The 26,712-nt window shown below is 40.8% G+C and overlaps 1 protein-coding gene across 1 annotated transcript; it reads right to left on the minus strand.

Annotated features, from left to right (window-relative positions):
- Positions 1 to 250: 250 nt before the first annotated feature.
- Positions 251 to 26,446, minus strand: LOC125905271 (zinc finger protein 516-like). Its single transcript, XM_049603174.1, has 5 exons — positions 26,096 to 26,446; positions 11,182 to 12,722; positions 7,127 to 8,425; positions 6,815 to 6,879; positions 251 to 3,823 (listed from the first exon to the last, which is right to left on the minus strand). Exons 2-5 carry the CDS (start codon positions 12,521 to 12,523, stop codon positions 3,773 to 3,775), a joined length of 2,757 nt encoding a protein of 918 aa, XP_049459131.1. The 5' UTR covers positions 12,524 to 12,722; positions 26,096 to 26,446; the 3' UTR covers positions 251 to 3,772.
- Between the last annotated feature and the right edge of the window lie 266 nt (positions 26,447 to 26,712).

The following is a 26,712-nucleotide window of genomic DNA, read 5'->3' on the forward strand; positions in this document are numbered from 1 at the left end:
TTATGACATGTACATAATGTTTATGACAGTTTCATGACAGTGTCATGTCACAGTTATGTAAATACCTTCAAGTAAAGTGTTACCAAAGCTTTTGGTAACACAACAAACTGTCTAGATTCCACTAAAATAATACATTGACGTAAAGTATAACAACTAAATACAGTACAAACTGTGGTTCCCATGATAATGACAACAGCACTATCATAATTTAAATCTACATTGACCAACTTTATTTGTGTACTTTAACAGTCAGACAAAATGTGGAACTGGTGAAAATAGAAATTCTGATACCAACATATTATTACTATGAAACATAGTTTACATTGTCACCAAAAAATGAACCCTGTTACAGCTCAATTTTAAGCTTTAGGTTTGCATAAAAGTTCAGGCTTGCATAAAAATCACTGTTTCATTGTCTCCTGTCACTCCTCGCCTGCTCAGCTGTCTTTATATTACAGACAGCTGCTGCATCACAGGCTCAATAACTCCTCCTGCAGGAGCATCACTCCCAACTGACCCTGCAGTCTGACCCCAAGTGTGTCACTGAAAGACATTTTCTCTTGTTACTACAAATATCAAGTACTTATGAGTGTTAAAATTACACTCTTAGCGAACAAAAATACCAATAAATAAAACAGTCATTTACAATATTTATCAAAAAAAAAAAAAAAAAACAGTTTTCCACACAGATCAAGGTCAATAATAAATTATGTATTCTCAAGATCTCCCAAGAATCCATAAGTTGATGGCTTTTTGTCAAATGCATAGACTACTTCTCTATGGGAGATGAATACACTGACCCAGAACTAAAAAATATAAACATACTAAACAAATCTGCAAACAGAAAACACATGAAAACAAATGTCAGAATGAGGTGAGTTCAAAAAGTCAAAAACAAAATACTTTGTAGCCTCTTCAGTAGCACGACTGGCAGATGGAGGTCAGGGCCACGTCAGTAAAAGTTATCGCTACAGTTTCTACTTCTAAAAAAAAAAAAATCACAGCATTAAATTGCTACGTCACTAGCACAATGTGAAATGAGTGCAGATGTTTAGACCATCTTTCTGATCGAAGAATAAAAGGACAGATTATAGCATTTATATTTCAAACTTAATCATAAAGCAGGACACCACATTTTGTTGTTAATCAGTCCTTTTGACACAAACGTGCTTGACAGACTGGCTACGATAATGGCCACCAATATTTCTGTTTGTTTTTTTCACATTAGTTGATTGTCTCTTCTGGATCTTAGGTTTGTCAGTGGTTATGGATTTACCATGGATTAAGTAACCGTTTAAAAACACAAGGATAGTTATTGCTGATTTACATGAAAGGTTGAGTGCGTTGGATTTAGAGGGATCTATTGGCAGAAATGGAATATAATATCCACGAGTGGGTCCTCCTCAACACAGTCCTCCACGTTTCTACAGTAGCCCAGAACAGACAAACCAAGCACTGGCTCTAGAGATGGGCTTTTGCACATATACTGTACTAAGATAACGCATGTAGCCACTGTGATGTCAGCTATTGGTTTGTGGATGCCGTTTTGAAGCCCTGAGTTTGGCATTTTGGCTGTCGGCATCTTAGATTTTTGGAACCAGATATGACCTGAGGTGACCATATTTGGACAAATTTAAACAGGTGACTTATATAAAAATCCACCCCCCCTTCCAGATGTCATGAACAGGGAAATTAGCTTTATCTGTGCTGTAAAGTTGGGCATTTTTATGTGGTTGTTTGGGAGGATTGACTCGCTTTTGGGGCTTGCCTCAAGTGGCCATTCAAGGGACTGCAATTTTTGGCACCTCTGCGTTGGCTTCCTTTTTCAGCCCCAGAGGTTGCTGCTTGTGCGCCCTGTGGTGAGCAGAGCGGTGTTCAGTTGGCTGCAATCTGCAACCTCACAGCTAGATGCCACTAAATCCTACACACTGCTCCTTTAAGTAGTATAATCTGAGGCTTTAAACTGGAAGTGAGTGGTTGGTTAACCTGGCCACTGGCACTACAGATTGTAGCAGAAGATGGTTGATATACTGGAGAACCCCTTAAGCACTAATCAATGTGGGTGTATTTGGATATACAGTGACCCAGAGTGAATTAACATATAAAGAAAATCAAGTTGCTTTGGGTATGATCATGCTATGTCAAAAGTGCGGAAAGGTTTTGTAGTATTTGTACAAAAAGCTTGTAAAAACGTTGCAAACATAATGTTATGAGAATTTTTTTCCAGTTATTTGAGTTGAAGTCATACCAGTGTGTCCTGTTTATCTTAAAGGGATAGTTCAGAATTTTTGAAGTGGGGTTGTATGAGGTACTTATCCATAGTTGGCGTATTACCTGAATATTATGGGGGCATGAGCAAAACATATTCAGCAATCTACAACATATTAATATCAGCTTAAGTGTACGCTATTTTTAGAATATTTTGACTGCTTTTTCTTGCCGTCAGACATTTTTGACAGGAAACTGAAGCAATTATTATTAAGCCATTGACAAAACCAGTAATTCTACCTCACAGAAAGCAGGAGTTGCTGGTCTACCACTGCCTCGATCAGCTAGTTTGTTTCTGTTACTGCGTGACTTTGGTGAATCCGAACTAGCCCTTTAAAACACCTCACACAATAACACAAAAACACCAGATTCACACACTGACATAAACTAACCATTCAAGGCAGCAGTAGACCAGCAACTCCTGTATTGTGTGGTAAACTTACTGTTTTTGTCAAAGGAGTCTGGTGGCTTTGAAGAGAGCATAGATACCAGCTTCACAGTTGAAAAGAGCTGTCTCCAGGCAAACTGATTTTTTTTTTGGGTGGCTAAAATACATTTTGCTGCTGCCCGTGTCCACAGCAGTGCATTGCTTAGCTCCTGAGGTGGGACTCCTGTCTGCTTCTCCAAAGTGAGGGCATGCCAACCGTCATCTACTGTAGGTAATACACTGACTATAGAAAAGTACCTCTTACAACCCCACTTCAAAAAAATCTGTACTATCCCTTTTATGTGCGTGGGGTTATGAGCTTATACTGCTAAATCCTGATTTAGCTGTAATTAAACCACCCCATAGTGCCTCACAGTGAGATGATGACTTTGTTCATTTTTAGTTAAAACTGTAAATGTCAACCTTTGCTTGACTTTGACGCTTCAGATTTTACCAGCATTATACTTGTCATAGCGTGGTGATGGTGATAATCAAATGCTAACTCTAAACCAAAAACCAAAAAAGGATGATTTACAAGTTCGCAGGCTCTATAAAAAAACAACAAACTGACACCTACATAGAGAGAGGTAAAAGTGATGTATAATCTTCAGGTCAGACTTTACATCTTTTGAAGTACTTCAGAATATTTCTCGTGGCATCCTGGTTTTTAACATTTGGTGTTTTTTAAATGTTTTCACTCAAACCCAGCAGATATCTGTGGGCCTTTAGCCAATACGTCCTCTTTATCCTTTCGCAAACGTAACTTCACATTTCGTTTCCCCCCTAAGTGTTTGTGTTCACAATAAACTAAAACAGTTCATACCTCATTTCCATAGAACAATATCTCCATGTGTGTTTTGGTAACTAACATCTACACAAACAAAAGCATGCGTAACACTTCAAATTAAACAACCATATTACAAAATAATAACAGTCCTCCTTGTTGCTTTGCATGTATTGTGCATTATCCAGTGCCTCTGTCTTTTAGGAGTTATGGCTGGTTCCTTTAAAGAACAGCAGGCCGATTTGTTCAGCAGTGTCGTGCCGGCTGGAAGCCAGCAGGAACACAGTGTATCTTCACGTTCCTTTATGGAGAGACCCTGAGGAGGAAGTGGAGTGGCTGTTCACCTGTAGGAAACAAATGGGAGGCACATCAGTTACATTTTATGTCACAACACTGAGAGGGAATGTGTATGCATGTATATATGAACACTGTTATACTATCAATCAATGAGCTGATAGTCCATAACCAAATATTTGAATGTTCCAAATCATACACGCTTAAAAGGCAACAATGCTATCTAAAATCACAATCTGAAATATTCACATTTCTTATCATAATTACTTGAAAAATCAATTCATTATAGTTTTTTTTTGTTCATAACAACCACTCAGTTATCATACAGTGACTACAAATATATTTCAACAGGAGGTATCAATTTGACCTGGAATTTGTAATTGGAAATTCAGTTAACCATTCATTAATTTTCCGTAACCGCTTATCCTGTTAGGGGTCGCGGGGGCTGGAGCCTATCCCAGATGACGGGCGGGGTACACCCTGGACAGGGCACCACACTATCGTAGGGCTGACACATAGACACAGACAACCATTCACACTCACATTCACACCTACAGGCAATTTAAATTTTAGGATTGTGGGAGGAAGCTGGAGTACCCACAGAAAACCCACGTTGACACGAGGAGAACATGCAAACTCCCACAGATCTTTCAAACGATTTATTTCTAAAAATCGCAATTAATTGCTAAATTCCAATAGTTAATAGTGATTAATCGCCTGTTTAATATTCCATTATATTGCATTTTGAAACCGTTTTGAAGTCCATATTATTAAAGGTGAAGGTGATTGGGAATCAAATGAATTATATAAAACCAAAAATCTAAAAACGTGGTGAGATGTTTACTGATTAGATGCGGACACAAACATTTTTTTACAGTAGCCATAAATTTAAATGCATGTCTTTGTCCGTTTAGCATTGATATCCTTCATAAAATACTGTATAAATATACCCAACTTTTTTGGGTATACAATATGTGTTAGTACTTCTACACTTGAGTGGTAAGTGAATGTCTTGATGATATGATATGTTCATATGTTCAGCATAGTAACACTGTGCTGTGATATTTTAGGCAGTGGCCTCTGTGTAAGTTGACCTATGAGGTGCACATAAAGAGGCTTCATGCAGTGAAATATATGCATATTATGGACGGAATGAAGCTGTTGACTTCCTAAAAATTAAAGTTTAAAGACCAGAAGACACAAAGAACATAAAACAATCTCTCATAATTTGTATTATAGCACAAAATATGTTCAAACTGCCCCCACAGAGTGTTATTCCTGTTACATAATCTGATGGCTGATTCCTCACCCCTACAGAGTGAGCTATTGCCCATCTTTAGTGTTTAAAAAGTTGCCCACATATTACTTCAGGGGAAAAGAGGAGAAAGCCAGAGCAGTTGTAGGTAGCATCAGGGTAGGTCTGACTGACAGGATGATGACACACCATATGGAGATGCTGGGCGAGTTTTACCCTGAGGGGGACAACAATGTTTTTTTATTATTTGTTTGCCTCATCCCTGTCAGCCTCTCTTACGGAAACGAGAAGGAAGAGACAGCCAGGTTGTGGAAGTTGACAGCCGCGCATGCAAACGCATGAAAACGCGCAGATGCACGTGTGCACAGAAGTGACAGACTGTATTCAGACGCAGACAAGCTACAGACACGAGAACAGGAACACACAGTTGGTGAAGACACACTGTACATACTGGTGAGGGATAGAAGGACTTTCATGCTGTTCTTAATTTTAAAAAGTGAAATTGAAGGTTCAGGTTTGCAGTTCGCTGACTTCAGAGTCGTGCATTTCAGGTTCACTGTAATTACGGCAAAATCTCTAATGTAAACAAAAGCATTGTCCCACCACCACCTGACTGACATTTCCTTTAGTACATGGACATACAATAGATGACAAAATGTAAGACATAATACTTTGGGGATAAAGGTTTGTTTATATGAGTGATGTTTCTATACACAGTACAGGATGTCTCCTGGAAGTTGTTTAGCAGAGGTGGTGTACCACTAGATCCAGACCCATCTCATTTCCTTATCAATTTATTTACTTAATTTTAGGAGATGGCAGTCTAAACAGCAGCCACACTCAAGAGCGTAGGTTTTGTTTTAGAATTAGAAAAGGGATGGGGCACTTGAATTTTGAGTCAAACTTTTAATTTCCTGCATTCTGGTGAATTTGTATGCACCAGGTTGTGCCTTTTCTGCATCATTTCATTCAAAGGTCTAATGTGTAAGATTTAGTGGACTTAGCAGTATCACTGCAGGGTGCTACCAACTCAAACTTCTCATGTGTGCGAAGTGTGTAGGAGAACAACAGTGGCCGATGCAACCACACAGAAATGTAAATGGTCTTATTTCTGCCAATAGATGCCCCTAAATCCTACACACTGGACCTTTAAAGTGTATCTTTATGTTGTTAGTGAAGGTAGTCTTTACTCACCCTCACTGTTTAACACTGCAGAAAATGCTGAGAGCAGTGAAACAGACTTATTTTCAATTATGATTACTTTAGAAACTTAAACACATTTTTCAACTACATGTTAAAAATGGTGGCATGGTGGTGCAGTGGTTAGCACTGTTGCCTCACAGCAGGAGGGTTCCCGGTTTGAACCCTGGGTTGGGGGATCCCTTCTGTGTGGAGTTTGCATGTTCTCCCTGTGTCAGTGTGGGTTTTTTCTCCAGGTGCTCCAGCTTCCTCCCACAGTCCAAAGACATGCAGGTTAACTGGTGACTCTAAATTGTCCGTAGATGTTAATGTGAGTGTGAATGGTTGTCTGCCTCTATGTGTCAGCCCTGTGATAGTCTGGTGACCTGTCCAGGGTGTACCCTGCCTCTTGCCCAGTGTCAGCTGGGATAGGCTCCAGCCCCCCCGCGACCCTCAACAGGATAAGCGGTTTAAAAAAATAAAATAAAATTCTTAATTTGGCCTTTAATTAATTCAAGTCAGTTCAATCACTTGTCTATAGGCTGAAGACTAGGAGACAATATCTGTTAAAACAACAATATCAGTTGCTGCTGCAAAGACAACATACTTGTTTGGAAGCTTCAGAGGTGGAGTGGACTTCTTTTCCAAAATTTCCAATTAACTGCAACATTGCTGTAAAAGTAGAAATATAAAATCAGATGTGTAAACATAAATTTCATGGTCATGTCTCAGTCAAGAAGTTTTACAGTGAAGGCCCCCTGCTGACCGTCACTTATCCTCCAGTGTAAAACAATGTAACATTAGACATCACTCATACTGGGAGGTCAAGCAGACCCTATTAGCAAATTGAAATATAAATATTCAGTTATTCATCTGCTCATTTAGAGTAAATCAAACACAAAACAAAGCTCCTTCCCACCTTGTGGATCAATCCTCGGATCAACGAACCTCCATTGCTGGTAATGAGCAGCCAGATCGAGGGGAGTGTAATTTTTTAGGAGACTCAAAATATCAGTGTCCATTGGCATTTCTCCTGTTGAGTCATTCTTTACCTGAGCATAGCGGAGGGGTTCTAAATATGCTTTGTGACCCCACATGTTCATGGCAGCCCACAGATCAGGACCCTTGGGACCTGAGGAGGAGTCACATGAGTGCCTGCGGGAATGGGGTCTATCTGCAGAAGCGTTAGATGAAGTCCCGCCATGATTTCTGGCCAACATGAAACCCAAACCCTCCTGTGGGAAGTTTCCTTCCACCGCAGCTCTGTGGCCTCTGTGTTTCGGGCTGCTTGTAGGCTGGAAACTTGGGGCACTCTTGTTGTGCACAATACTGCTTGATGAAGTAGCTTGGGTGCTGGAGCTTTTACTTCCTGCTTTCTCTGCCCGGTTATGCTCACCAGACTTCTTCTGAGGTAGGAGTCCCATCCTCCCACTAGACTGTGTCCCATCTGAGGAGCGTGAGTCCTTAGCCGGATGCTTGGACTTTGGGGTGCCTGATTGGCTCTTGGGGGCTGAGTGCTTGTTGCTGCTGCTGCTGCTGCTGCTGCTGCTGCTGTGGGTTGTCAAACCTGGAGGCTGTGTGCGCTGAGTTCTTGGAGCAGGTAAAGCAGGGCAGTCCTTGCCCTCGAGGAATGGTGGAGGCCCTGTACGTCGCCACTGGGTAGCACCTGCCTTTAAACTCTTGAGGCTGTTGGTGCAGGGTGCCCACTTGGGTGCCATGGAACTGCTGCTGTCCACCCTGTGTGCAACTCGCTGATGGATCCACAGTACTTCTGGATAGTTAGTGGTGTGGGAGCAGTATGGGCACTGATGTCTGACCAGGCCCTCTGTCTTTATGGGATCATTTACAGTGCCGTCTCCTTCATTTATGGGTAATGAAGACAAATTAAGGAGACTTCCAGCATCATTAGTAGTATGTCCTTGTCCTTTGATCTCAGCACCATTTGGCTTTTCTGTTTTAATGCAGGACTCTGCTGACCCCTGGCCAAGCGGACACGTGTAAGGATTCCAGTATGGCTGACTGAGCAGCGCACTCCTGTTTCTGAGGTAGTCCATGTATCTTGAGGCTTTGGAACCACTCTGGTTAATGTTGTTCAACACGGTGCTGTGTTTGCTGTAGGGACTCAGGAAGTCCTGGTGCTGCCTGTGCAGGTGTGACCTGAGTAGTGAGGCGTCGACAGTGTGGAAATCACAGTGCTCACAGAAGTACGTCTTTTTATCTGTAGATGAGAGCAGAACCAACACTGATGTTTAAAATAACAATTAAACCAATAGCCAATGTTATTTATTTCCCCTTTAGTGCTATGGAAACAAAGAAATCTTCATTATATATATATATATATGATTATGATAACATGATTCCCTCTCTAATATGCATTTTTATAATGCTGTGAAAACATCAACAAATCTCCTTCAAATAACTGCATTTATTGAAGTTTCTTGCCCAAAACTAAAATTTGCAAAAACATTTGAACACATCATGAGAATTGTTTATCTTTGCCCAATACTCATTTTTACTTAATCTGTAAGTTCTGTTAGTGGTTAGTTCAGGCTAATGCTAACTACCTCTCCTCTTCTCCTGCCAATTTCAACATGGATTTGTTGTTTACGACTTAGCATTATCAGGGAAACAATAAGGTGTGTCCCCAGTAAGCTTAGATTCTCTGCCTGAGCCCGAGCCTGGCCCGACCTGGCCCGCGGGCCCAAGCCAGGTCGGGCCAGGAGCCCCCCTCCTTCTGACGGGCCCAGGCCGGGTTGACGGGGGTTTTTTTTGTTTGTTTGTTTGTTTTTTTAAAGCTATGATTTGATAATGTTATAGGCTATGTATTGTAGCGACCCTGCAGTAAATGTTCTGTTATAATGTCAATGTTCTGTGAGTTAATGGCATGTTTGGGATTGAATGAGGTGCGGGGTGCAAGTGTGACGGGAATGAGGAGGGCTGTGTGAGTGCGCGTGCTGGTGTGTGTATGAGCGAGCTGGAGGAGAGAGCAGGAGTGCACAGATGGAGTTACAGCTAAGTTGTTGTTTGTTGGTTGTTTTGGCGTGGTTACGGCCAACAGTAACCTGTACTGTTCAGTAATAAACGGTGGTTTAATTGCCGAATAACTGCGTCATCCTTTCCACATGTCCTGGCGGATGTTACAGTATTATAAAAAATAAATTAAACCACACTTTGTATGACACATAAAGTTACAACAAAGTTAGTTACAATGTTGCAACATGGTGCCTTTCACCACCTGGATCCTAAAATAAACACCTGTTTTATTACATAATCATGCTTCCGTGTTGCGCCATTCATTAAGATCCTATGTTTCTGTCATTCAAATAACAAGAATTGTGGTTTAATACTCTTAATTATAACAGCCAACTTATTGAAAAATATCGGGTTTAAATCAGGCTTGGGCCCATAATTACAGTTAATTGGGCGGGCTGAGCCGGTCCCGGACATAACGTGCACGGGCTCGGGCCGGGTCGGGCTGGATTTTTTGGGCCCGATCTAAGCTCTAGTCCCCAGGCACGTCAATATTAAGTTTACCACATCCTTCCTGCGTCCCAGGGAAGATTTCTGATGATCCTAAACACATTTTCTATTGTCCTGAACTATGAGATGCTGTTAGTCTCGAGCTCTTTACTGATAGGCCAATAGCAATCAACAAGGCAGAATCCATGTTTGGCCAATAAATTGGTGCAATAAATTACCAAGTAATACACTGTCAAAAGTTAAAGCCCATCATGGGTCTGAACTTACATTGGATCAAGGACAACCATAGGAACCAAACTAAGTTTCATGTAAGAGATGGAACAGTTTTAAAATTTCACATCACAATTATAGAGACCAAAATTATCACAGTTATCAGTATTACCATGGTATTGTTATAAATGTGCTGAAAATATTAAAAAGTGTTGATACACACATTTGAAAATGACAAACAAAATTAGCAGCACTATACACTTTCTATTGGCACACACATTAAAATAATAATATGGCTAATACTTATGTAAACATGTGAAAACTATATCAAATGTCTTTGAAATGCATGCTCAAGTGTGTGTATCACTGTGGATGAGGACAAGGTGCCAGGAGCATCTCTGGGTTTGCCTGCACACCAACTCCATAAACAAGGGAATAGCAACAAAACCCCACATTGCACGCTGAATCTGGAAGGCTGTTGCTAACTTTGGTTGATGCTGGACAGTACTTACCATGAATTTTCTTAAAGGGCAGTAATCAAACAACAATAATAATAAAAAATCTGAAGCTGTTATTATCTTAATCATTCCATCATCTTAAACACAAATTTGTGGATAGAGTAGACAAACAGCTTGGGTACCTGACTTCCAAGCAGCAGCATTAAATCTCGTTGAACAAAGCAAGATTTCAAGTTTTTATTCAGCAATAGGCTAAGTATAACATGCGACTTTTATTCTCCACAACCACAACAAAGTGTTCTTTAACAGTTTCAATGACAGTGATTTCTAGTTTTCAAGATAAAATTTTCTTCTAAAAAAGGCTCCTGCTCTCTCAGTACAGCTGAGGCTAACAAAACAGTTACACTGTATTGTTATGAATTAATAAATTATAAAGCCAACAAAATGTTACTTTATCTTATTAAATAATTTTGGAATTAAACTTTATTAATCCCTTAAAAATCATCTGAAGCTAAGGTGCCCTAATGAGTGAGCATTAAAAAAGACATTTTTGTATTAAGAAATGCAATAACAGTTGCTGTAATTCAGTTATATATTCACAAGAGGTCTCCCTTTTCCACATTGGTGGCCTGGTAATTTTGACTTGCCTCACAGCAATATCACAGAGAGACTTGATCTTTCTGTATTGAAGTCCACTGAGGCACACTTGCATGTCCAAAACATAACCTTGGATAATTTAAAAAGCTATGCCTGCGAACTGATTCCCACTTTCATGGAAAGCAAGATAGCACATATATTGTAGTGTGGTGTGGTGTGTGTGGCTTACCCTCCTGGTCTGGGCCCCTGGTGCTGTTGGTCTGTTTAGGTGTCAGGCGGACATCTTTGACTTTCTTAGTCTGCAGCGCCTCATAAAACGCATGACCAAGTCCGTTCAACAGAATACGGTCTTTCTGGGAAATCCTCTTGTCACCACCTTTAGTGTGAGCCAAGCTGTTGGATGTGTGATCGAGGCTTGTATCACCCTTGATCTTCTTAATGTTGGAGCTGGAGGTGTCAATTTGCTTCCTCTTCTTCTCCTGCTTCAGGGGTACATATTCGCCCTTCTCTGTGTCATATGCTACCTCGGCATCTGCCAGCCTCTCCTCCCATCCCAGACATTTCTCTGCGGCCTCCACTAGTCGTCCCCTTGTGGCCAACTGCCAGGCTTGGTAACTACAAACTGGATCCAGCTCTGAGATTCGCCTGCCCAGGCTATTTTCCTCAGAAGCCTCCCTCGGTCCAGCACATGTGAGGTTCAGGCTTTCCAAAAAACACCTCTTAGTAATGTCCAACTGCGAGGCGCCAGTGTCTTCCTGTGATGGATTTTGTGTCTGAGTGCGGCTGTGGTTCGGTTTGTGTAGCGTTTCATGCATTCGCAATGCCTTACGGTCATAGAAGAAGTTACCACAGCCGGCACAGAGCTCATAGAGGCACTCTTCATTTGTCAGCGATGTTGGGTCCTGAGGAACTCCATTGATGGTGGCAGGCAGCTCATTGCTTTTGCCACCTCTTAGCTGGGCTTTGACTCTGTGAATCCGCATATGACTTTGGAGGAACCATGCCTGGCGGAAACGACGTCCACAAATCCGGCAACCGTGATCCTGGGGGCTTCGGTGCTTTTTCATATGGGACTTAAGGCGTAGTACCTGAGGGAAAACCTGGCCACAGATGCTGCAGGTACAGGGCCCATCATCAGCTTCGTCACCGACCTCAGTGTCTTTACCCTTTACTTTTTTCTTGTTTCCTTTCTTCTTCACTTTCCCGTTGACATTATGAGCTTTGCCAGATGTGTTGACGATTTCCGGAGCGTCAGGTGTCTCTGCATTATCTTTCTGCTCTTGATTTCCATTCCCCTCCTTGTCACTGAGGTTATGGCTGAATAGACCCAGTTTATGGCTTCGAATGTGAGCCTTCAGACTGCCCTTCTGAGCCGTCCTGTGCTCACAGTACGGACACTTGTACGGCTTCTCCCGTGTGTGTCTTCTCATGTGCTGTGACAGAGAGCTGAGAAGAGGAAAGCTGCGGCCACACACCCCACAGATGTGGCCAGAATTCACATCTTCCTTTGGTTCTGCCTTTTTATTAGCTGTGGGTTTTTGTGACACATCGTCCTTCTCCTCTGTCTCCATTACGTTTCCTGAAACGCCGGGACGTGAAAAACCAAAGCTGTGTGATAAAATCCTCTTACTATGAACAGTTTATCTCCCAAAAGTTAGTGAGTTCTCAGAATAGGCATCAAAAACTTGCAAAACATGACAGCTTTAGTGTCCATCCTGATTTTTGAAGAGATGTTCTTTATCCAGTTGCCTACTGTTTTCACAAGAATACCTGAAAAAAACAGAAAAAGAAATTAAAATTAGGCTTGAGATGAATGCACTTAATATTTAATTTCATTTTTAGTTGCTGAACAACAATCAGCTTTACAATCAAAACAACTCCAATACACATTCCATGACCGAAAAGGAGCCAAAAATATTGCCCCTTTCTCAGATATAAGAAATAAAGAAATAAAATGATGGATGATTGGAACAATAATTTTCAAGAATTTACTAATACCTATAAAACCAGGAGCTATGCAAAGACCACCAAACTGTTATTTAGTTTTGGATACTTCCACAGTTATGATACATATTGTTACAGACAGGGTAACATGTTAGCAGGTGACTGCTATGACATGAGCGTCACTGTGTTAAAACAAACAGATAAAAAGGACTGTTGTTGCAGCGAAGAGATTTCCAGGATGTCAGTAAACATGTTATTATGTTTGAAGCTGTGAAGCCTGTCAGTCACTCCAGCTATGTGACGGTGGTTGTGTGACATAGCGTTCCTGTGACTGGCAGGGAGTTAGTGGGGATGTTGTTTTTCTGCTGGTTTGGGGTGAGGGAGTTAGCCTTGAAGCGAGTGTGAAAGGAAGCCAATGCTAAAGCAGAGAGCAGATAGTAAAGTTGGATTGTGGTTTTTGCTGTTTGGCTTCAGCAGCCTGAGTTCAGTTTGCAAATAAACTGAGAACAAGAGCAGCTAATGTCTCATAGCCCTGTGACTGAGAGACACTACAATAAAAAGGGTACGAAAGGGGTATGGTGCTTTCGGGCTGTCGAGCCTATAAACCTTAAAGGAGCACTGTGTAAATTTAGTGGCACCTTGCAGTTGAAATTGCAGATTGTAACCAGCTGAAACTTCTCCAGCATGCAAAGTGCGAACTCCTGATAAGGATGGTTTCAGTGGTCATTGTTCAGGAGGGTTTTTTTTATCAGGAGCCAAATTATCCACAGAGGTCTCTTCCACTCCAAAACAAACAGATCAGGTGATAAAAAACACTTAAAAAAACCTGAATAAAGCAATTTCATGTTAAAAATCAGCTTTCAGCTCGTCACGGGGGGGTTCCTAACTACAGTGGCCAATGTGAAAACGTGAATGGCCTTATCTAGAGCCACTGTTTGGTTTGTCTGTTCTGGGCTACTGTAGAAACATGGTGTACTCTAAATGAAGACCTGCTCCCTATGTGGATATAAACGACTAATTTGAAGGTAACAAAAACCTGTAAATTCTTATTTTCAGGTGATTATACACTAAAGAAAACATACTTATTATATTATGTTCCACTTCTGCCAATATCCCCCTAAATCCTACACACTGGACCTTTAAAGTCAACTTTAGAATTTAGAGCAGTAAGAGATATTAATCAGTACGGCTTAAAACTGAACATATAAGTGATGACCAGTGATTTTGTTGTCTTTTTGCCTTACAAACTGAGAATACTTAAAGAAATAAAGATTTACAGTATGTAATACAATGATTCCAGTAATTGTTCTTTAGATAACATCTGTACACTGTGCGTGATGATCATTAAATGGTGACAATATTACGTAAAACACAATCTTTTGTTCTTCCACATCAATGAACTGCTAGGACATTGATAGACTTTTTTTGTTTCAAACAAAATCCCATTTCTTTTTTGTTCTCTTTTTGTTTTTAGGTGGGTACCCAGAACTCTTGCCGAGATGCAGAGACTGGTTTCACTATGATTACACTCACAGTGAAAGCAGAAGTTGCTTGCATGTGAGGTAGTTTCACTCAGTATGTGTTTAAAAAAAAACCAAAAAACCCACAAACCATGTCCTAAGAGAGGGAGCCCGCTGAGGCAATTTGCTTTGCACAGATTTTAGAATAACCTTTGTCTCTCAGTGGATGAGCGACGCCTGTCTCTACGTATTAGAGCGCGGGTCAGTGTCTCAACATGCGTGTGTCGGTCCTTTGGTTTCCTATGCCGAAATTGAGTGTGTGAGGTGGAGCATGAAGAGATGTATTCATTCCTGGCCAACCAGGATGAGCCCTGAGGGGGCAGTCCGGTCTAACTCGCGATCAATAATCCATTATCAACAAACTTCATTTTAGAAGCTCACATACAGGCACAAACACAGCCCTGATTCCAGGGTAAGTACTGGCACAAAAGTGTGGGTAAAGGTACCAAGGTACATTTCTAAATATTACCCTTTAAATAATGGGAGAATTCTTACTTAATCTCTGCTGCTCATGATAATTTGTGTGAACTTTTAATTTCTAATCATATCTTCTATATATCTAAGACATCTGATGAAACCCAGAGCAAACTGTCCAGGAACAGGACAAACAGTTGTTGTACTCTACATGAAAAACAGCACAACACAAGCAGGGTCTGATGTGGTTAAACATGTTCCTCAGGCAAACATGACTATTTGTTGGATTATTAATAGTGAAAGAAAGTACTCAGTGGCATATAGCCAGCCAGGCAGTCAAAAGAAAAACCTGCTATTGTGTTGGCCGCACCAGAACTGTCACATCGCCTCATGTCTGGCCCTCCACCCCTCATTGGGGGGTCGAGAGTGTTATTGTTAAAGCAAAGAGGCCTGGGCCTACATGTCACTGTCTTCGAATACATGTCTGGGCAAAGAGGCAGGACAAAAGGCGACTCTTGTTTGTCTTGTCAGTCTTTGAGTGTGGGGAAAACCTAGGTGCACGTAACACACAAAGGCTAGAAAAAGAGATGGCAACTGTGGTCATGATTTTCAGGGAATGAGATTGTCTGTCTAATTATCTGTATCTGCATCCACGGTCGCATCTGTCTCCATGCACGCCTGCCTGCTCATGGTCATGTGTGCTGATCCGCTCACGCTGGAATGGGTGTTGTATGTGGAATATGGGAGGAGTTTAGGAGGTTTTTCCGCACACGGCAGGTGTTTGGTAGGCAGACGCCATCAGATTAGTGCACGGGCAACGTGGCACACTGTCTCCAAGAGGGGGAGGATGTGCAAGGAAAACTGGAGGGTGGCAATTAAGGGGTTAAGGTTAAGGCGAATGTAATGAGTTAACACAATGGGGATAAAGTCAGAGAGCTGAGGGCAACAGATGGGAATAAACGGGCCATCAGTATAGAGTGAGCCGCCTCTACAGTATGAGCTTACGCCTTTGTTAAAGCAGCCTACGTGCTTAGTGTGTGCTATATATTTGCATCTCCTGCTTTTGCTAAACCACACAAGAAAATGCAGTTATACAGTATTTGTGTTAAACAAGGAATTTGTTCACTGCATTTCTACCAAAAATCAATCTTATAAAATAATTTGAGCCCTCCAGTTTACTCCTTTTTTCTCCCTTTTCTGTATCTTCTCAACCTCTTCTGCTTTCATCCCATAACTACTGAAAGCCCTTTGGAGGATCTGTTAAGTAATGCAGATAGCCAAACATGTTGCTCCAGGGGCTTAACTCATTTCTTTTAGAATCCCTCGCTCCCTTTTTCTCTCTCTTTTCTTTGGCAGATGAATAGGCATGTCCAGTCAGCTGTCCTCGCATTGATTCATCCTGACGTCCCAACCAGCTCAGCACAAACTCCCTATGGTCAGGGCACTGATGCTGAGAGCCTGTGTGCTGTAATGTGTGTGTGTGTGTGTGTGTGTGTGTGTGTGTGTGTGTGTGTGTATGAAAATATCCACTGTCGGTGTGTCGTATGTGTGTGCTGTGCCTGTGTGCCTGGTTGCTGCACTGAAACTGTGGGTGTAATTTCCTGCCGGGATCTGGAAATAGCATTTCCTCTGAATTTGCTTTGCAAGATTCTTAAGCATCCACAACACCCAGACACCTCACACACCTTTTTTTTAACAAATAAATGTTCAATTATAAATAATATCTGCAAAATTCTGCAACTGGTACAAGCAAGTATGTGTGAACCCCATGACTGTGCATGTATATGTGCCTGCCCGAGTGTGTGTGTGTATGTGCTGAAGTCATCCAAATATTCTCAACAACCAGCAACAAGCCTGTGCCAACATACCCCTGACTGGAGATAGCATGTGACTGTCCTTATGCTAGTGTTCAAAGCCATAGTCACTCGCTAAGCCTCAGCTCGCATCTACCGTTTTGTGTCCAATAATCCTGTCTGTTTCCACCGACTGCAAACACAACTGAGGCAGAAAACAAAATTAATACACTAACTCAGAATGTTTTCTTTGTTGTAGGTGTACTCTAAATACAAAGGGAGGATATTTTCAATTTTATTTTTCCTCCCTTTGTCTTTAGCTTTCCTAAAATTCAGAAACTGTAAATTTAACTGTGCACACAATCAAATCATTTTTAAAAACACTGTGTGTAGGATTACTATTTTAAAATTGAATTATCATTAAAGCCGTGTTTGATTTAAAAAAAAAAAAAAAAAAAGTATGGTAAATACTGTCCAGCATCAAACAAGCTCAGCAACAATCCCCTAGACACATAGCCACTGGTGCCATCTTTAATGTTAATTTGATATGGTTTTCATATTTTCACATAAGGTATTGGCTGTTATTATTTAATGTTTATTCTAATATTGTTTATGGTTTTCAATATGAAACTGTGTGTCAGTACTTTTTGAGCATTCTTTAGCACATTTTAACAATACAGCAAAAATGCTTATAATTGTGATAATTTTGGTCAATATAATCATGATGTGAAATTTTTGTACTGTTTTCATCTCTAGAAAGTACTATCAAGGGAACTTTCTGGAGGCTGTGTCCCTCAAAATATTTATTTAATGGCATAGAAAAGTCACTAAAAAAAAGAAACAATATTACTGATTTCTCATATTATACTAGTGGAACATGATGCAGGCTACGATTTACAGCAGCTAATGTGTGTTGACTGATTCACTTTTTTATAGCAACTTTTCCAACATGTCATACAGTATATTTTTCCTCATTGGAAGCTCACTGTCCTGATACAACTGAATAAAATTTGGAACTTTCAATATGTTATTTCCATGACCTAGGAAAGTTCGATCAGTATTTTTGAACATGAGAGGCACTCTCTCAAATCCCGAAACCAGAGATGAAAGTCTCAAACTTGTGATGTCAGTATAAAGTCCAGAGCTGCTCCATGGGCACTGAATGGGAGCCCTGTTTAATGGACCAACAAAATGTTTGTTTCTTTTTTATACCCTAATGTGCATTATTCTATTGTAGTGTTCTCAGTTCTGAAACAGAAAATGTTCCCGTATACTCAGGACATTCCCCTGGGTGCGTCATCTATAACATCTTTCCCAATGCACTGTCTAGGGAGCATCTTCAGACTTTATACCCCTATGACATCACAAATTTAAGTTGCATGTGTATTAGCTAATGTTTTTGGATTGCTTTAGACCATAGGAATAACAGGTATGATTATTTAAATGGCCGCAGTCTCCTTTGATTTTAATGTTTTATGGTGAATATCTGAAACACACTGGAGCTGCATTTCCACTAACATTTTTGGTGTAGTACCCTTAAAACAGGTACGTACCCTGTACAGACATGTACCTAAACCCTCGATCTGTTTAGGTACTCCACATAGTTAAAGCTGCATCCCTGCTCTGTCCAGCTTTTGCTGTATTTCCTCTTCACAGGCAATGCAAAGGAACATCTGCACCTCCTTGATTGTCCGTGCAACGGGGTTACACACCACACACAAAAAGTCAAAGACCTGACAGTCAGCCATACTGAACACCTGTACAGATTGATGCTCCAGCAAAGGAGAAAAATAGCTTCCTTATCTCTTTACTTGTGTTTTGGAACAAGTGTGCAGAAATTTTCGGCTGATTCTCTGCTGATGCAGTTGAAGATGACTCCTTCCAGATGTAGGGGAGTCAACACACTCCCAGGTGCTTGCATGACATCAGTTAGCATACCCAACATTTAGGTATGTGAGCAAAATAATCTTCCATTTTAAGTTCACAAAAACAGCCCTTATCCAAATAAGTGCTACAAAAAGAAACAGAAAACAAGCAATAGAAAGTGACAAAAGTGAAGTCACTCTTGTACATGTTGACAGTAAAATGAGCACACTATCATTTGACTGACACATAATAATATACCTCAACACAACTAGTGATGTATAACTGAGGCATAACTTGTATTTGGGACCAACACTATTCCTAGAATGACTCAATTGTATAAAACAGTGAAGCGGCACAGGGCTGTGGGCAAACAGCCTAATGTACCTAAGAGATTAGACAGCCATGAGCTCAACAGTCACAAGCACGGACAAACTTGCGCACATTCATGCCCATCCCCCTCCTTGTCCAACTCTGCACTCAGTTACACAACATATACAGGGATTACTCTTCATAGATGAGCTGCTCAATGAGTGGCCTTTTATCATGGAGTCATATAAAGCACACACAGGGAGGGGAAACTGACAAAGACTACACATTCTTGGCATGAGATTTTACCTGTTGTTAAAATGTGAACTGTAACAACAACAAATGTCGCCTGCCTCATGCTGTCCCAAATGCAGACATCAAAAACTAACTTAATGGTGCCACTGAAAGCAGAAAAGAAAAGTGGAGAGATGTGATTTCTGCAGACATTTTCAAACAATTCTTCCAATTCTGACCTCTGTTATTGATGTTAATTTATCTGCTGTGGTAGGTCTGAGAATCCACCATGGACCTACTCTCTTTTCAGTGTGGATTGGCTAGTGTGGGAGACACTGGAGTATAATCTGCTGGCATTAACTTGCTCTCTAAAAAAAGCACTCTCGACAGGGATTAGATTATCATGGCAAGGTCAGCTCAGACTCGCTGTGACAGTCTCGCTTTATGTCTCTCTGTCACTCTGCTTCATGTCTTTTCACTTGATCGGTTTTTCTGTCATCCTTTTGTTCTACCTACTACCTCTGTCAGGTGTTAATTTTAATACTCATTCATTTTGGTCTGGCCTGAGTATAGATGACACTGCCGATGCAAAAGAAAACATGACAGATTAACACAGATTAAATATACAGGACGTTTTGGTGTCCTCCGAAGCTTGACACCACAGAAACCCTCAAACTTCAAAAACCCACTCGTGTGTTCGTTAGATTAGAGTGAGATTAGATTAGATAAAGTAAGAAACAATCTTGGTCATGTTTTGACCTGGAAAATGAGACTGTGATAGTCACACTTGATTTTTTTCTCAGTGGCGCAATTTCAGGATTAAAACCCTGATGACACCTTCAGTTTGAGTCTTGAATTTGGCTTTAAGGTACACTTGTCAATAATTAGGTATTTAAAGGCAAAGTCCAATCAGTTTGGTTGAGCTGCAGCTACTTTTTAGTTTCATTAGCTTTTGATCTGCTATTTATTTTCTGAATTAGTCAGAATGCCATATGGTGCACAAAACATTAGAAACTACAAGTAGTGCTGCACAATTAATTTAAATATTCATGAAACTGCAATATGGTCAAATGCAATATCCAAATCGCAGGAGCTGCAATTTTTTTGATACAGTTAATGTTACACAGCATACTGATGCCCAAGCCTAAATATGAAATTCCAGATGTGCTTGTCATGCTTGTTTGGTACAGACCAAGAGGCAACCTCCAGGGCTTAAAGATGACGCCAATGTGGAAGTGCCAAAAACTGGAGTTTCTCAAACGGCCACTTGAGGCTGGCTCCTGAAGCAAGTCAATCCCCACAGACACTTATGTGTAAAATGCCTAACTTTAGAGTACAATTATAGCTTAGTACAAAAAACAGTTTTGATCTCTATAGCCAATTTCAACATTGAAGACAACTGTACAGGGGCTGAACTTTTATATAATTCACCCATTTACATTTTATTAAGGCTTAAAGTTACACATATTTAAGGGCGGGACTTGATGATAGGCTTTCGTTGCTTCAGTCCGAGTCAGATCCACCCCTCGCTCCTCCACAGCTCCACCCTCTCAACCCAATATGGTCACTTCTGGCTCCAAAAAAAAAAAACAAAATGATGACTGCCAAATTGCCAAACTCAAGCCCTCAAAACATGAGTCCACAAACCAGTTGCTGATGTCACAGTAGTTACTTCCATTATTTTATACAGTCTATGGTACAGACCCCAGAAAAATCACGTCATAATTTTAATTTTTTTTTTTTTTCAGTGAAAATGAAATGCAAAAATTACCATTCTCACTAAAATATCTGTCAAAAGAACCACAGTTTTATTATTTTGCGTATTGTGCAAAAAAACACAGGTCACCGTTTACCACCATGGACCTTTTTTTCTTTTTAAACTTTATTTTTTTATTTCAATGGACTGATCAATTAATGTGGTAACTGGTTCAGTTATACCTGCATGGCAGTTGAGTATTAAACCTCTTAAACCTTTTGAACTTCTAAGTTGCATGGTTGTAAATTAAATAACAGAAAAATAATAGCTTAATTCAGAGCTGCTCCCTTTTTATCTTAACCATCTTGACCTTTTGTGATAAGGGTATTTTATCTCAGTAGTGAGCTTTATATGGCTGTGGTCTCTTAAAGTGTGATACAATATATATATTACACTGAAATATTTAAATTAGGCCAGAAATCCTTTTAGTGTTTACATTTTTCCTCTGTGACCTGGAAAAGAATTTGGTGTTGATCTCAGCCAAATGCAAAAACTTAATAACTGATATAACTGATCAAACCTACAGCATAATGTCATGATTACAACCAGTACTCTGCCTATGGGATTGCTCTTTTGTGATATGTAGATCAATGCACAAGATCAAGATTCTCAGATTACATAGAAGATGCTGAGTTGTACTACAGGAACAACATGTGTGTAATTCCCTATTTCCTGCTATGATTAAGGTAAGGATTGAAGGGTAAGGCGATACCTGCGATTTTACCCTGGAGCAAAAGAATGACAGCTGGCAGTAGGGTCTGGATTAGGTTTCCCATAGGGGGTATTGCATCTTTTACACCACCGCTTCTTTGGAGTAGAATGGGCCGATAAGTAACCTGACTCCCTCAGACCCATCCAATCTCGTCTCCCTCTGTCTCAACGGGGCCAAACAGAAGGGATCTGTGAACGCCTTACTCATCCCTCCCATCTTCCATCTGGACATTTTGCCAGTGTTTGCACTCCAGTTCTCCACTGGAGACTTAAAGGGCAAGTTCTTTTTTTCCCTAGGAATGTATCTGATTCATCACAAAACCCATTCAGTATTTACTTCCATTTTGTTTTGGCGGACGAGATATTATCAAAGAGAAGTTGCTTTGTAACCAGAGAGGAATGCTGCACTGCACTAGACCTGTGCCTTACTTTAATTAGACTACAGTACTCTTCATAAAAATGAGTAATATTTGAGTTTATGATGGCAGGGACATTGAAACAGTTCCTACAGTAAATGCTAATTTTTCCCAATTTCAAAAAATGTTTGACATATACACTGATTAGTTATATTTAACAGAACGTGCTGACAGATCTTAACATCAATTAATTGTTATTTTCATTAGCGATTAAAGTAGCAATCTTCAATATTTCAGTACTGGTTGATTTGTTATAACAACAAATGCAATTTAATATGACAGTTCAAAGAGTTCGGGGGGGGGGGGGGGGGCAGAACAAACTATTGTCATTTAAATTAAGAAATCAAGCAACAATTAGCCTTTTTCAATCATTCTGTGAGCAACTTTTAACAATTTATGCTGCACACAGTATGAGTCTCCAGACAGCAGGGCACAGTGAAAGGAGCTGGTTACCTCATTTAGTTGGAGGTGTGCAGCCTGCCACCTGCTTAACTGAACAGCTCACTGTGACTGCTCCTTCTTCCTGCAATATCCTTAACTATTCCACTGTCAAAACATGTTAAAAATGATCAGTGTCTTGTTTTGTAGACACGCCTTTGATGGACTATTGCGCTAAGTGCTAAGCTCACCTCATTTCCTCCGACTACTTTATAGTAAGTTAATTTGTGTTTTGCCAGTTAATAATGTGAAGGTGCAGCAGTCGAAAATTTTTGACTTGCATTAGCAGTAACTTCATTCAGCATTTTTTCTCTGAATGTCACCCTTGAAACTCAGTTAATAATACTGATATCTCCATTCTTTCATCAGTGTGCTAAAGGCTTAATCATCATCATGTAACCTCATTCAGTGATAAACAGTGGCCCCTTTTACACAGCCTGTTCAAGGAAGGAATGTTGCTCTGTTATTCCACCTCGCTGTTCTGTATAAAAGGTACAAACACGCAATGGGGGATTTAAGAGTCGAACTGTCATCTGTGTAAAAAGTGTGAGCAGGCAGGATGAGACAGGTGTAACGTTTTGTTTTGACGATGTGCTGTGTGTGTGACCCACCACCGCAAGATTTAAAAAGCAGCTAGCAGTGGTTAGTGGCTAACTCAAAGCGGAAGTTCAGCAACCAATAATTGGGGAGACAGTGAGGTCTGGGAGGTCTTTACTCTGCAAGCAATGGACAAGACTGACCGACATCTAACTGAGACTTTAAATGATTGTTATTGCTATGTTATGCCACTGTTATTGTTTGTAAAGTACTGCTTGATGTGTATGTTATATGTCAAACTAGAAGCTGACGATATAGTGTTACATGTCACATCCATCATGCCTCTGGCGGCACAGTGGTATGCTATCCAAAATCACACATTGTGGCAGCATTACGCTGACATTGTTTGGTTCTGTCTAAAAAAAGAAAAGTGTATTGAAATACTTCATTGCGTCAGTATTGCGGGATCATTATGTAAAAAATTGTAAAATTATGTAAATGAAATTAATTTAATCTTCTAATTTCTTAAATAATAGTTTGGGCCATAAAGTGCCAGAAATGCCCATCACAATTTCCCGATGACGAGTTGAAATATTTAATCCAAAAAATGCAAATATTCATATCTGAAAAGCTGAAACCAATAAAAGTTTATCCAGAGACTTATTGTTTCAACTCTAATTACATCAGATGTCTTGCCATGGCATGATGCAGCAACTAGGTGTATGCTTCCTTTCCCATCTGTTTACATGTTGTCCCTATAAGTTGTTTAATATTTTGGGCCACAAGGTCCAGGTAGCTTGGACCAACACACCCCATACAGACAAAGACAACACGAGAGAGACGGGTAGCATATGTTAACACTGCACTGAATCCAATATGTGGTCCATCTGTATGCTCTGCTGTGGGGTTATAACATCATAGCAGAGGAAGCAAACTCAGCAGGAATGTGCACATGTATGCAGACACACCATTTTAGAAACAGATTACTATATTTTGCAGACTTATGGCCCCGTGCACTTACATGACATTATTAGGTATTGTGCCAGCTCAGGTGCTTTTCTGAAACTTTTAGGTATCATAATAAGGTATTCAACAGTTAAATGCTTTATAATTAAATACAAAAATACACAATAGAAATAATAATTTATTGCTGTAACCTACTGGTATATCTGTGACTTTTTCAAATTGTGCGCATATTCATATGAGGGTGAATAAAGGGAGTTGGTCTACAAGATATTTTGGATGTAAGCCACCAGCACATGCTGTGGTTTAACAACCTCTTAATGCGTTCACAGGAACAACAGCATGATGACTTTGACCTGTTTTGAACACCTATTTCTCCTGGGATTTTCCTCCTTTACAGTTTCCTCCTTGAAGTACCTCACAGGAGTTTAAAGACTCAACATATAATTTGTTGCAGTTGATCATCTCTTGCTATTTTTGAGGGTTTTTTTTGTTATGTTTAATGCTGTTTACAACGCCATGCAGTGTGATTTCTGTTTGTGATTTTGTAGTAATGTTTTTCCTTGTCACACTGACACGCTTGTAGCAGTCCCATAATGGGTTTGGCACTGTGCATTTGAAGCCGTATTTTGTTGTTGTCATACTCCAGATTACAGAAAACAAAATGTCTCAGCCCATTGTCACACAAGGGAGCTGCCCAAAGTGGAGATGGCCTTACCCCTCACATCTTCCTGTCTGCTCTGTCTGCACCCCTCCCCCCTTCCAGCAACAAGCCCCTGTCCAGACCCCAGTCTCCTGACCTAATCTGGATGATTAAATCATTTTTCTTTAGCACAAATTTTGTCCCCCCGCTACTCTTGTCTGGTAGTCGTCGCACACCCTCCCCTATTGATCGTCATGCTGAGGAGATTACCCTAATAGCTGGGATTACCTCCCCACATGTTGGTTGGCCACATACACGGGGGAAGGGGGGGGGGGGAGACTGGGGATGGTGCATGTTGTGCATGATGTGCAAGTGTATGGGAGGAGGTTGGGAGGGGTGGATGAGTAAGAAATAGAAAATCTGAGTTGGTTTATTGTCTTTGAAAAGAGCTACAACTGCTATCATGTCTGATTGCCTGTGGGATGTAATTAGACTTTTTTTTAGGCCTACATAATTTATCCTTCAATGCTAACACTGATGATAAATCATGAGACAACAGCAGGAAAGATAAACACCCCGAAGACCTATTTGACACACATTTGTCCTCTCATGCTCATTAACTCTAAACACATCAGGTTTGAAGGCCAGTGGTATCACCTTGCAATGCAGTTCACTAGAGATGAAACAATTAGTCAATTAACAGAAACTTAATCTCCAACAATTTTGATTATTGGTTATGCCAAATGCCAAACATTCTTTGGTTATGTGAGGATTTTCTGCTTTTCATTTTCATTAAATCCCTTTTGGTGTTATGCTGTTGGTCGCACAAAAGCAATTTAAAGATGGGATGCTATGATAGGTATTTCCCACTTTCTGACTTTTTTTATTGACTTAACAATTAATCACTAATGAAGATAAATGTGAGTTGCACTCTTGCTGTTTACAAATCACCTTTCCCCAGCTAGAAGCTCTGATAACAATAACCACAACAATCCAGCCAGCTCTGTCCCATCCACATGTTTCTCAGTGGCTCACTTGGACATCTCTGCTCGGCTCTGGTTACTGAGGTGTTTCGGTGTTTCTAACAAGTGCCAGAGGTGGAGGAAGCTAGAAATCAAGATGTTATACCCACAGAGGCAGGCAGGCAGAGAGAGAGAGAGAGACTGGTGGCCATTGAGACAGTGCAGAGAAAAGGAATTCCGTTAATCCGCCTCTGATCTGGTACAATGGCAGCCTTGTTGTCTGTCCCATTTGCACTCACTTAGCACAAGTTTGCGTGCGTTGATAATGTTCACTGATAGCTGGTTCACAGCTGTGCCAAACCGCAGCAAAGACAATACTAACAGCCCGATAATGGTGATGATACTGTGGAGGAGAGCGTGTAGCAGCCTGCTCCAACACGAGAGCCAGAGGACACTTGGCCCGAGTGTTTCACTATAACTGACATCCATATTACCGACTCACTAACCGACGGGATGTTGTAGTTAACTTTCGCCCACACAAACTCCCCAAACAGAGCACCCATACGCTGCCTGAGCCACCACAGCATCCCACTCCTGTCCGCCACACTATCTTTCGTTAGTTAACCGTCGTTTAGCTTACCTTAAAGGGGGTTAACGTTAGGCGGCAGGTCGCTCCTGAAGGAATCCCATCACCGATAAAAAGCCGTCGGCGAGCTTCGTTTAACAGATAAACACTTGTCGACAAATCAGGGCGCCGTCCGTTAGCTGGGGGTTCATCTCTTTTCTTCTCCGTAGCGTTAAAACTTCACTGTCTCTCAATCACAGCGGTGCACCTGGACCGCAGTCCCGTCCTCCTCCTGCGCAGCGGCAGCAGTCGATGTTGGGGACTTGAGTGACGCGAGAGATAACGTTATTAACGTTAATAACAAGCAACGGCCGGTGATCTCTGCGTGCGCGCGGCTCTGCTCCACTCGCTGCAACTGAGCTGTGAGGTGACCGGTGGGCGCGCGCTGGGCAGTTACAACTGATTAACGTTAGTTCGCTGGAGAACATGTCGTAGTGGCTTTAATGTAAAGGTGGATGAGCTCTAAATGGCCTGCACACGGGGTCTTCCTCTAGCATACAATCATTTTTTCAGTCAAACCGTGTGTTATTACCCTCAGAAAGTAAGTAAAATATTTATTTAAAGGGTTTAAAACCCCATTAGCCAAATTGCTTCAGTGCAGTGTGACTAATCATAGTGTGTTTTGGTTCATA

The sequence above is a fragment of the Epinephelus fuscoguttatus genome, linkage group LG17, assembly GCF_011397635.1.
Source record: "Epinephelus fuscoguttatus linkage group LG17, E.fuscoguttatus.final_Chr_v1".
NCBI classification, from domain to species: domain Eukaryota; kingdom Metazoa; phylum Chordata; class Actinopteri; order Perciformes; family Serranidae; genus Epinephelus; species Epinephelus fuscoguttatus.

Excerpts from the sequence above, each read along its gene's own strand:
- LOC125905271 (XM_049603174.1), bottom strand. The coding sequence starts at position 12,523 with ATGGAGACAGAGGAGAAGGACGATGTGTCACAAAAACCCACAGCTAAT. Across the intron at positions 8,426-11,181 it reads CAGGGGCCCAGACCAGGAGG|ATAAAAAGACGTACTTCTGT; the intron begins GTAAGCCACACA and ends TCTCATCTACAG. Across the intron at positions 6,880-7,126 it reads TCCGAGGATTGATCCACAAG|CAATGTTGCAGTTAATTGGA; the intron begins GTGGGAAGGAGC and ends CTACTTTTACAG.